We start from the raw sequence: 13,297 nt of genomic DNA, 5'->3' as shown, positions 1-13,297 counted from the left end.
AATTGATTTTAAACAGCGGTTGACATGCTTCGAAGTACGGTAATGGAATATTTAGAAATCTTTTGTCACGAAATGCGCCATGCTCGTGACCCTTATTTACACTTCGGATAGTGTCTTGAACGCACGAACAAAACGCCGCTGTTTGGATATAACTATGGATTATTTTGAACCAAACCAACATTTGTTATTGAAGTAGCAGTCCTGGGAGTGCATTCTGACGAAGAACACCAAAGGTAATCAAACTTTTGTAATAGTAAATCGGAGTTTGGTCAGGGCTAAACTTGGTCGGTGTCTGAATGGCTAGCCGTGATGGCTGGGCTATCTACTGAGAATATTGCAAAATGTGCTTTCACCGAAAAGCTATTTTAAAATCGGACATATCGAGTGCATAGAGGAGTTCTGTATCTATAATTCTTAAAATAATTGTTATGTTTTTTGTGAACGTTTATCGTGAGTAATTTAGTAAATTCACCGGATGTTTGCGGGGGGTATGCTAGTTCTGAACGTCACATGCTAATGTAAAAAAGCTGGTTTTTGATATAAATATGAACTTGATTGAACAAAACATGCATGCATTGTATAACATAATGTCCTAGGGTTGTCATCTGATGAAGATCATCAAAGGTTAGTGCTGCATTTAGCTGTGGTTTTGTTTTTTGTGACATTATATGCTAGCTTTAAAAATGGGTGTCTGATTATTTCTGGCTGGGTACTCTGCTGACATAATCTAATGTTTTGCTTTCGCTGTAAAGCCTTTTTGAAATCGGACAGTGTGGTTAGATTAACGAGAGTCTTGTCTTTAAAATGCTGTAAAATAGTCATATGTTTGAAAAATGGAAGTTTTCGGATTTTAGAGGAGTTTGTATTTCGCGCCACGCCCATCATTGGATATTGGAGCAGGTGTTCCGCTAGCGGAACGTCTAGATGTAAGAGGTTAAAGTCCCCGGCTACTAGGAGCGTTGCCTCTGGGTGAGCGTTTTCCTGTTTGCTTATGGCGGTATTCAGCGCATTGAGTGCGGTCTTAGTGCCAGCATCGGTCTGTGGTGGCATGCTACGAAAAATACAGATGAAAACTCTCTAGGTAGATAGCGTGGTCTACAGCTTATCATGAGATACTCTACCACAGGCGAGCAAAACCTCAAGACTTCCTTAGATATTATGCACCTGCTGTTATTTACAAAAATACACAGTCCACCGCCCCTTGTCTTACCAGACGCCGCTGTTCTATCCTGCCGATACAGCGTATAACCAGCCAACTGTATGTTGATAATGTTGTCGGTCAGCCACGACTCCGTGAAGCATAAGATATTACAGTTTTGAATGTCCCGTTGGTAGTTTAATCTTCTGCGTAGGTCATCGATTTTATTTTCCAAAAATTGCACGTTTGCTAGCAGAATGGAAGGAAGTGGGGGTTTATTCAATCACCTACAAATTCTCAGAAGGCAGCCCGCCCTCTGGCCCCTTTTTCTCCGCCTTCTCTTCACGCAAATGACGGGGATCTGGGCCTGTTCACGGGAAAGCAGTATATCATTCACATCGGGCTCGTCGGTCTCGTTAAAGGTAAAAAAGGATTCAGCCAGTCCGTGGTGAGTAATCGAGTAATCACAGTTCTGATGTCCAGAAGTTATTTTCGGTCGTAAGAGATGGTAGCAGCATCATTATGTACAAAACAAGTTAAAAAATAAGTTATAAACAACGCAAAGAAATTAACAAAAAAACACAATTGGTTAGGAATAGCTAACACGTCAGCCTTGTTCTCTGGCGCCATCTAGGCCTTAGGTACTTACAGTGAATAAAAATATAAATGCAACATGTGCAACACGTGTCAACAAGCTGAAAAAAAATATCTCAGAAATCTTCCGTGTGCACTAAAAGCTTATTTCTCTCAAATTTTGTGCACAAATTTGTTGACATTTGTTGACAGCATTTCTCCTTTGCCAAGATAATCCATCCACCTGACAGGTGTGGCATATCAATAAGCTGATTAAACAACATAATTATTACACATGTGCACCTTGTGCTAGGAGAAATACAAGGCCACTCTAAAATTAGAAGTTTTGTCACACAGCACAATGCCACAGATGTCTAAAATGTTGAGGGAGTGTGCAATTGGCATGCAGGAATGTCCACCAGAGCTATTGCCAGAGAATTGAATGTTCATTTCTCTACCATAAGCCACTTCCAATGTTGTTTTAGAGAATTTGGCAGTACATCCAACCAGCCTCACAACCTCAGACCATGTGTAACCAAGCCAGCCCAGGACCTCTACATCTGGCTTCTTCACCTGCGGGATCCTCTGAGACCAGACACCTGGAGAGCTGATGAAACTGTGGGTTTGCACAACCAAAGAATTTCTGCACAAACTGTTAGAAACCGTCTCAGGGAAGCTCATCTGCATGCTCTTCATCCTCCCCAGGGTCTTGACCTGACTGCAGTTTGGCATCGTAACCAACTTCAGTAGGCAAATGCTCACCTTCGATGGCCACTGGCACGCTGGAGAAGTGTGCTCTTCATGGATTAATCCCGGGTTTAGACTGTACCGGGCAGATGGCCGACAGTGTGTATGGCGTCGTGTGGGCGAGCAGTTTGTGGATGTCAACATTGTGAGCAGACTGCCCCATGGTGGCGGTGGGGTTATGGTATGGGCAGGCATAAGCTACAGACAATAAACACAATTGCATTTTATAGATGGTAATTTGAATGAACAGAGATACCGTGATTACCATGCCATTCATCCACCGCCATCACCTCATGTTTCAGAATGATAATGTACTGTCCCATATCGCAAGGATTTATAAACAATTCCTGCAAGCTGATAATTTCCGACTCATTCCATGGCCTGCATACTCACCAGACATGTCACCCATTGACCACGTTTGGGATGCTCCGGATCAACTTGTGCTTTAGCGTGTTTTAGCGTGTTTTAGCTCCCGCCAATATCCAGCAACTTTGCTCAGACATTGAAGAGAAGTGGGACAACATTCCAAAGGCCACAATCAACAGCCTGATCAACTCTATGCGAAGAAGATGTGTCGCGCTGCATGAGGTAAATTGATGGTCACACCAGATACTGACTGGTTTTCTGATCCATGTCGCTACCTTTTTTAACTGTGACCAACAGATGCATATCTGTATTCCCAGGCATGTGAAATCCATAGATTAGGGCCTAATGAATTTATTTCAATTGACTGATTTCCTTATATGGACTGTAACTCAGTAAAATCTTTGAAATTGTTGCATGTTGCGTTTATGTTTTTGTTCAGCGTAGTTCACAGATAACATGAAAGTGGTCCCTCTCAACAGCAGAGGGCAGTGAGATCCTACTGAAAGAGAATGATTACCTGTATGTTGTTGTTGGTGGGTGTTTACATGTTTGTTTTGAGTGTTTTTGAGTGGATCAGAGAGTCAGAGATACTCTATGTTTTACTTTGATCCTACATGCACTCACCTCCTCTCATCCCTCTCCTGTAACTTACCCTCTCCTCTAATCTTCTCACCTACTCTCATCCCTCTCCTGTACCTTACCCTCACCTCTAATCTTGTTGTCACTTCTCTTCCACTCTCATGGCCGCTTCTCCCCTTTCACCATCTGTACCATCCTCTCCATCCATCTGCTTTTCTTCCTCTCCTCGCCTCTCCTCTCCTCTCCTCTCCTCTATTCGCTGACCCTCTCCATCCATTTACCCACATCTCCTCTGCTCACCTTCCTTTCCTCTCCTCCCACCTTGAACTTAGTTCCCTTCCTTCTATCCTCCTCACTCTCCTCCTCTCCTTCCCTGAACCATCCTCTCACCTTGAGCTTGGTGCCGTCCATCAGGAGGAGCTGCTCCCCGTCGATGTCCCTGGCAGTGAACTCTGGGATGTACTGCTCCATGTTCAACCCCTTCAGCCACTGGCACACCTGCTGGGTGCTCCACGACGACACTAGGCACAGCGGCTCGTCTATAGGCTGGAAGGAAGGTTGCCCAAGATATTCAGTTATTGAGTACAATTGCATTGCTTCAGCTCCCTAATATGAAAAATAGCTTTTTGTGAGTTAGCAGTCTGAAGAGCATGTTAATCTGCCCCCTGGTGGTCATGAATAACACAACACAAAACAATTTAGCCTTGCCCCTTAGTGCAGCAACATACAGCTAACGTTCTGCCTCATTACACCCACTGATATGGCTCTTTAGGTTGCAGTGACTGAATTACAAAGCTGCCTCTATAGTCTAGACCCCCTTGAGTCACACACACGTACGCACGCGCACACAATCAACATTGTTTAACTGATCTAACCGCTGGTCTGGTATTGTTAGCCTGGTGGCTAGCAGGGTCCTGCCAGGTTGGCTGTCTGCCAGACACTGAGGTGTTCTCAGAATGTCTCTCCACCGGCGGTGAAGCACAGGAACAAGCGAAGCGCTGCTAAAATTAACTCAGGGTGATGGAAGAGGCAGCCGGTTGAGAAGTCTCTCTCTCTCTGCATCTTCTCTTTCTGCATATTCTCCCTTTTCCCTCATGTTATTAGCATTGAATAAACATGATATCAACATACAGGCAGACAATTCCTATGGGACGTGGTTGGTTTGAGAGCCCCTCTATTTTACATTATTAGCCAAAGGTTTTATAGAAAGTGGATTACATAACCTAGGCTACCATATACAAACACTGTTCCATTACTTCAACCATGCTAATTCAGGTAATGTGCTCTGCTGGAAGGCAAAACAGCACATTCCCCATTGGGATTTTCCATCTCACCAACAACTGGGACACACACAGACTCTCACACGCTTACTCAACCAGATGTGATTAAGTCCTGGGTTCAAATACAATTTATTTTTCTTTTAAATACTTTGAGTGTTTCATTGAGTGAACCTGAGGTGTGTTTAACGAGGGGAATAGATGTTGATTGTTAGCTAATGTTAACTTAGTGTTAGCCGAGAACATAAGGTAACATTATCTTATGTCTGAGAAGGCGGTTTGTTTTGGGTCTAAACTGCCACTACAAATAATAATGCGGCTTTCTATTATTGTACATGTAGCAGGAATAGCAGTTATTTGCAGTTTGATTATTGCCGCTGAAATGGCATAGTAATCTTTACAAAAATGTGCTGTTTGACGTTTCACTGTAACATTTTAGAATGTTCATTGAAATCATCCCACTGAAATTGCAACTAATGGAAGATGTTCAGCACAAATGGAAACCCAGTTGAGCGCACCTCTGGAGTGGCAGATGGGCAGGGTTCGCACTTTTGAGACTATTCCATTGGTTCCTTTGTGCCAGACATGCGCCACACAATCAAGTGCAGTTAAAGTATTCGAGAAAAAAAGCAAATACTATCTGTACCTAGGTCTGACGTGGTACGCCCCTCTGAAAACCCAATATCCCCTCCAACAAGCTGAGCTAAATCAGATGTGACGGGAGAGAGAGAGCTAGTTTACCGGAGGTAATTGATTCCCTAATCACTGTGCAGCCGTGTCTGACAGCCTCTGGCCAGAGAGTGTTTTTGAGAGAGCAGAGCACTCACCAGACTCAGGCTTTAAAAACACCAGGACTACACACTCTGCACTCCTACTGTTATGGATCTAAGTGAACTGCTTGGAACTTCTAACTGAATGCAGTGTGTGCTATAGTATGAATAGTGTAAGCTAGTTGCCACAAGTAACCAAGAAGACATAACTACAGGATGTCCAGTTGGGGTTATTTCAGGTAATGGTACACATTTTACTAAAGAAGAATTCAGAGTTTTGTTGGTACACTATTAGAGATTTGAGTGGAACGCTGCTGTAATCAAAAACAGTATCTTGCATTCTCTCTCTGAACAGTGATCCAGGCCTCAGGCAAACCCTCTGTCTCATATACTGTATCTAAATGAAATAGAGTTTAGATCCATTTAGTCCTAGGCAGACAATGCCCACTACCACAACTGCATTAGGAAGCCCCTTACCTCGTCTGAGGACTGGGAGAGGGTCTGGTAGCGTTGTGAGGAGCGGGATGACGAGTCGGCTGTGGTCCCACTGGAGGCGTGGGGGGGACTACCGGGGGGCGGTGAGAACTCATCACTCAGGGCAGACTCCTGAGGGAGGGAGGGAGGGAGGGAGGGAGGGAGGGAGGGAGGGAGGGAGGGAGGGAGGGAGGGAGGGAGATGATCCAATCATGATAAATGAATACTGTTTTCTCCACATTGTTTCCAGTATTCTATGACCCTTTGGGATTAAGTACAAGTGCATAGTGATATTTTTATTGAGTGTGACCACTGTGGTCAAACAGTATTGGATCGATTGATTTGTCCAGTTCAAGATCAATTACATCTGGCATTAGTAGGATATTAATGCATTGTTTGTAAACCTTACTTTCAAACAGTTGTAGCTTAGAAATATAAAATGTTTGGTCACAGCAGTAACACTGAAAAATAATACATAAGCATCATATTTTGATATAGGGCTGTGATGCCCCCGCAAACACATATGCATGCACACACACACAACAAAAACTCACACAGACACACAGCCCTATAACAGCCATTGACCGTCCCCTTGAGAGCCACAGTGCAGAGGCCCAAATCTCCAGTGCAGAGGAGGAAGGCAAAGTCATGGGTATCTGCCTCCTCTCCAGACACCAGGCTTATTAGGGCTGCGTCCCAAAGGGCACCCTGTTCCCTACACTACCGGTCCAAAGTTTTAGAACACCTACTCATTCAAGGGTTTTTCTTTATTTTGACTATTTTCTACACTGTAGAATAATAACGAACACATCAAAACTATGAAATAACACATATGGAATTATATAGTAACCAAAAAAGGGTTAAACAAATCAAAATATATTTTATATTTGAGATTGTTCAAAGTAGCCACCCTTTGCCTTGGACAGCTTTGCACACTCTTGGCATTCTCTCAACCAGCTTCATCTGGAATGCTTTTCCAACAGTCTTGAAGGAGTTCCCATATATAATGAGCACTTGTTGGCTTCTTTTCCTTCACTCTGCGGTCCTTCACTCAATTGGGTTGAGGTCGGGTGATTGTGGAGGTCAGGTCATCTGATGCAGCACTCCATCACTCTCCTTCTTGGTCAAATAGCCCTTACACAGCCTGGAGGTGTGTTGGGTCATACTCCTGTTGAAAACAAATGATAGTCCCACTAAGCCCAAACCAGATGGGATGGTGTATCGCTGTAGAATGCTGTGGTAGCCATGCTGGTTAAGTATGCCTTGAATTCTAAATAAATCACTGACAGTGTCACCAGCAAAGCACACCCACACCATAACCCCTTCTCCTCCATGCTTTACGGTGGGAAATACGCATGCAGAGATCATACGTAATACCCACAAGCCACGTCTCACGAAAACACGGTGGTTGGAACCAAAAATCTCCAATTTGGACTCCAGACCAAAGGACAGATTTCCACAGTCTAATGTCCATTGCTTGTGTTTCTTGGCCCAAGCAAGTCTCTCCTTCTTATTAGTGTCCTTTAGTAGTGGTTTCTTTGCAGCAATTCGACCACAAAGGCCTGAATCACAGTTTCCTCTGAACAGTTGATGTTGAGATGTGTCTGTTACTTGAACTCTGTGAATAATTTATTTGGGCTGCAATTTCTGAGGCTGGTAATGCTAATGAACTTATCCTCTGCAGCAGAGGTAACTCTGGTTGGGTCTTCCATTCCTGTGGCAGTCCTCATGAGAGCCAGTTTCATCATAGCGCTTGATCGTTTCTGCAACTGCACTTGAAGAAACTTTCAAAGTTCTTGAAATGTTCCATATTGACTGACCTTCATGTCATAAAGTACTGATGGACTGTCATTTCTCTTTGCTTATTTGAGCTGTTCTTGCCATAATATGGACTTGGTCTTTTACCAAATAGGGCTATCTTCTGTATACCCCCCGTAACTTGTCACAACACAACTGATTGGCTCAAACGCAATCAGGAAAGAAATTCCACAAGTTAACTTTTAACAAATCACACCTGTTAATTGAAATGCATTCCAGGTGACTACCTAGTGAAACTGGTTGAGAGAATGCTAAGAGTGTGCAAAGCTGTCATAGTAAAAATAAAGAAAAACCCTTGAATGAGTAGGTATTCTAAAACGTTTGACCGGTAGTGTATATAGTGCACTACTTTTGACAATGGTGAAAAAAGTACCTAATTGTCATACTTGGGTAAAAGTAAATATACCTTAATAGAAAATGACTCAAATAAAATTGGAAGTCACCCAGTAAAATACTACTTGAGCAAAAGTCTAAAAGTCTTTGGTTTCAAAAGTAAATGTAATTGCTCAAATATACTTAAGTATCAAATGTAAAAGTATAAATCATTTAAAAGTCCTTATATTAAGCAAAGCAGAAAGCACCATTTTTTTGTATATGTTTTTTTACGGTTAGCCAGGGGCACACTCCAACACTCAGCCGTCATTTACAAAGTGTTTAGTGAGTCGGTACAGATACCCCAAAAACCACTCAAGTAGTACTTTCAAGTATTTTTCCTTAAGTACTTTATACCACTGATTTTGACCAGGGCCCATAGGGCTCTTTTCAAAAGTAGTGCACTATGTAGGGAATAGGGTGCCATTTGGGATGCATGCAAGAGCTATTAACCCAGCTGGACAGGCACACAGTGGTAGAAAGGGATTTAACGGCCCTCTGCTTTCAATGGGAAGCTGCAGCTTTAATTGCTATGCAGAGCAAAGGACCCCGGCCTCCATGCTGATGACTAAGTGCATCTGGGATGCTTTGCATACTCCTCACTATTAAACCCCATGGAGCTCAGTTCTAAATTGCACTCTAGTCCCTATAAAGTTCACTACATTTGCCCTGTAGTCTAAAGTATTGCACTTTACGGGAAATAAAGGTTCTGTTTGGGATAGGCCCATGCTCCCAACATGTTGCTCCTGGGGTTTTTAGATGTGTCATGTGGCAGGTGTTAGAGAGTATGTATAAACACTCCCCCCACCCCAATATTTGGTAGGGTTTTGACTCAGAATGGATCAAACCAAGTGAAGCTGAGAGGGGTGAATGGGTATTTTCTCCCATAGAGGGCTATATTGATGAACTCACCGAACTTAGCCTGCCAATGGTTAATTCAAAAGCTGTTGTTTTTTAAAGCGTATGTAAACAAGGGCATTCAAATATTTATTAACCACCAAGTGGAAATATGCTCTGCTATGTTGCTTTCCTTCTTTTGTTAAACGGTAATCTAGTTGTCTTGACATTGATGTTGTGGTTAGCTAAAAGCATCGCAGCGGTCAAGTCACCAAGGTGAGTAAATCAACAGCATCGATCGCATCATGGGATTTCTGCCTACGACAGCAAATGTGTGCAAAGAGAGACATCCAACAAGACATATATGTATTGTTAGGTGTCCTGTGGGTGTACCTACTGGTTATATGTTTTCATGGCAAGGATATGGACAGGCTACACATGAACATATTAGCAGAAAGATATATCATCTATGGCAGAGATATATCTCAATATGTAACATACCATATTTGTTGTGCTGACAAGGGCTTATAACACCTTTGATCTATAAAGTGTCATGACGTTGGCCTCTCCCTTTTGCACACAATCCACCCTGTGTGTAAAGGGTAGAAAAACTCTAAAATTCCAGGAAAGTCTCTGGCCACATGGCCCATAGAGAGACAAAGGAAATTCTTCCAACTCATAGAATTGAAGAATCCAGCTACGAACTGATCCGCTGGTACCATTTTGTGATACTCAGAAGAGACAATATAGCCATATTACCATAAAACTGTTTATATAATAGACTCAGTTTAAGACTTGCCTCATATGGGTGTATGGAATGTATTGATAAGGATAAAGCTTTTGTAAGACATTGAGATGCTATGTACTGATGTAATGTGATAGAATTGTATTTCTGTAACCAAATCTAACTCAGTCATAGGCACGCCCCAGGGACATATACAGGACCAGGCGTCATTTGACCAGCCTGTTCGATGGGCACTATAAAACACTCCCTGATTTACATTTCTCCAGACCAGGCCTACACTCTATGGCCAGAGGTTTGACCATCCAAGTACTCTACTGAAAGTGAACCATACCACGTAGTTAACTTTTAGACTATTGATACCGACAGAATAAGAACAAGTCTTTGATATTAATTATTAGTCTGCAGCTAAGTAAATTATATCATCGAACGCGAAGACCAACGAAACAACCATTCGATGACGACATTAATGAATGTCGCTCTGAAAGATCCATTCTAACCGAGAGAGAGAGAGAGAGAACGTGGACAAAACTCCCCAACAGAACTACTCTCCAACAAGAATCAGAACGACACACTGAGCGTAAATATATATATTGATTGCAATTGTTCCCGAATGAGTGAGCCTTCAATTGTCAATTGTTAATGAACTCTGTGTAAACTTCTCAGCTGACCATTTATGACCCATTGTTCAACAGGCCGACCAGCCTGTTTAGCCCACAAGGGCACATTCCAATACCAATCCTTTGTTGACGATAATTACTGTTTGTATGTTTTTCTGTTAATTACTTAGTGTAGTAAATAAATGATTTTAAGACAATTGATGTATGGATGATTTTAGTAAAGACTGGGTTCGTGCAGATACAACAATTTACGACGTTTGGAATGAGACTGGGCTAGAGGTAAATACACCATTTTAAACTTAGAAGATAATCGACCTATACTATAATAGAATATAATATTATAGTACAGGAAAGTTATATTAAGAAAATTATAGCTTTGTAATCTGAATATTCTCCTTGGTGCCCCGACCTCCTAGTTAATTACAATTAAACGATTAATCAGTTTAATCGCGTGATAATAATTACAGGGAGCTAATTGATAAACATATCTTCAGTTTAATGGTACCCCCAAAGACACGACAAAAGCAATTTGTCCACATAAGCAGAAAAACTATAAAGCTCCAAGAGCCAGACATGCTCTTAACTATACGTTTGACAGTGAAATAAAAGCACTTTGATATACGGAACACACACCTTGTGTTGTTACATCAACGGTGTGATTGGACAGCTGTATATTTCCTATCAGTCCTTTCTGTGCCTCTTAGCTAAACAGCCATTGGCCAACAAGCTTCTGAAATATAATCTATTTCCCTTAGAAATACTCAGGCCTTTGGCAGAGACTTTAATTAGCTGGTGCAAAGTCAGTGGGAGGCATATGTCTGCCTTCTTGGGTATTTTGAACGGACAGCCTATCTTCTTCCTATAACCCTGTACCTCAGCTTCTTTCTTCTGTATATTAAGCTATGTTTTCCATCCAATAGATGCGCATATACCAAACCATGTAAGAGGACGACAGCAACACCAAAATCCCTCAATGTGGTCAATCGGATCTAACACCGGAAGAGTCTCTTGCATCGGTGCCATGTTCTTGTTTTAACTCCCGAAGTCATCCGTCAATATCTTTTCTGAAACAGGTTACATTTGACACGAGCATGTGACAATGTGCCGCACAAAGGGCCATCGATTTCCCCTCTGTGTAAATGTAGCCATGCTTGTCGATAAACGTCGAATAGCAGCACCCTCTTGGACACAGAGGAAAACGCGCCCTGTTTCCTAATTGAGTTTCAATCCCTCAGACTCTCCACAGGAGCTGAGTCACACCATGGGCCTCTCCAGATCAATTATATATATATATATATATATATATATATATATATTTATATATATATATATATATATATATATATATATATATATATATATATATAATTGATCTGGAGAGGCCCATGGTGTGAAGAGCTGTTGTATTGAACACTGCGATGTTTAACAGTGAGAACGGCAGAATGGTGAACTTACTAAATGAAATGAGAGTTTGACTGTGTGATAATAGGTTGCTTCTTGCGTAAATTTTTGAGTTTGACTGTGTGATAATAGGTTGCTTCTTGCGTAGAGAGAGAGAGAGAGAGAGAGAGAGAGAGAGAGAGAGAGAGAGAGAGAGAGAGAGAGAGAGAGAGAGAGAGAGAGAGAGAGAGATGGATGGATGGATGGATGGATGGATGGATAGAGAGGGTGGGAGTGAGATGGAAGGAGAAGAAGAAAGAGGAGGAGAGGAGAGAGTGAGATGGAAGGAGAAGAAAGAGGGAGAAGAGAGAGAGAGGAGGGATGGATGGATGGATGGATGGATGGATGGATGGATGGATGGATGGATGGATGGATGGATGGATGGATGGAGAGAGAGAGAGGGTGGGAGTGAGATGGAAGGAGAAGAAGAAAGAGGGAGAGAGAGAAGAGAGAGAGAGAGAGAGATGGATGGATGGATGGAGAGAGAGGGTGGGAGTGAGATGGAAGGAGAAGAAGAAAGAGGGAGAGAGAGGAGAGAGAGAGATGGATGGATGGATGGATGGATGGATGGATGGATGGATGGAGAGAGAGAGGGTGGGAGTGAGATGAAAGGAGAAGAAGAAAGAGGGAGAGAGAGAAGAGAGGGAGAGATGCTAGTCGCGTGAGATGGAAGGAGAAGAAGAAAGAGGGAGAGATGCTAGTCGCGTGAGATGGAAGGAGAAGAAGAAAGAGGGAGAGATGCTAGTCGCGTGAGATGGAAGGAGAAGAAGAAAGAGGGAGAGATGCTAGTCGCGTGAGATGGAAGGAGAAGAAGAAAGAGGGAGAAATGCTAGTCGCGTGAGATGGAAGGAGAAGAAGAAAGAGGGAGAGATGCTAGTCGCGTGAGATGGAAGGAGAAGAAGAAAGAGGGAGAGATGCTAGTCGCGTCTACGCACAAGTGTTTATAGCAGTGTAGCAGCTTTACATCTCTGGTGTCTGCTTCTCTCATCTGGTGACTGTTTTCATTAAAGCTCAGACCCAGTAGGAGAAAGTTTTCTCCTTCTTGACAATTTGTAAAAAGCATTTGGCATATCTCCAAGGGTAACAGCAGCATCCGTTTCTCGGTGTTTTAAACTGTGGAATGTATAGACGGTTTGGTTGTTTAGCAACAAAACCGACGCATGTGCAACTACAGTATGGGGCAAAACAAGGGTCGGCCTAGATTGTTGACAACATGTAAACTATATTTCGGCTCCAATGTTTATTGAAAACAAAAATACAGTTGCACAATGAGCACTTATCTCTCAAATACATCATTACAGTTATTGGTTAGCTAGATATCTAGCCATTTTTTTCTCCATGTTAGCATAGAGGTGACAGTCAAAACACCTCAAAACAAGACCTGATATCAAGAACAAGTTTAAATGAGCTGAAACGAGCCACTTACAATTCACCATATGACAGTTTCTTAAAATTGTTGCTAGCTATCTGCCCATCCAGAACCATAACAACACATGGCCTTCTGTCCCTTTGAAGCACTAGCATCATTTTTGTGACGTTGTCAG

At 42.4% G+C, this 13,297-nt stretch overlaps 1 protein-coding gene across 1 annotated transcript in view; it reads right to left on the bottom strand.

The window, feature by feature from the left end:
* LOC106600800 (sterile alpha motif domain-containing protein 14) overlaps positions 1–13,297 on the bottom strand; it is a 39,169-nt gene that overhangs the window by 6,329 nt on the left and 19,543 nt on the right. The window contains exons 8-9 of the mRNA XM_014192482.3: positions 5,928–6,056; positions 3,794–3,949 (exon numbers count right to left, since the gene is read on the bottom strand). Coding sequence (XP_014047957.1) covers positions 3,794–3,949; positions 5,928–6,056 — 285 coding nt within the window. The remainder of the gene's footprint in view (positions 1–3,793; positions 3,950–5,927; positions 6,057–13,297) is intronic.

The sequence above is a fragment of the Salmo salar genome, chromosome 03, assembly GCF_965601325.2.
Source record: "Salmo salar chromosome 03, fSalSal1, whole genome shotgun sequence".
Classification (NCBI taxonomy): Eukaryota; Metazoa; Chordata; class Actinopteri; order Salmoniformes; family Salmonidae; genus Salmo; species Salmo salar.
Note: the sequence above shows the minus strand (reverse complement) of the source record. Positions and strands in the feature narration are given on the sequence as shown.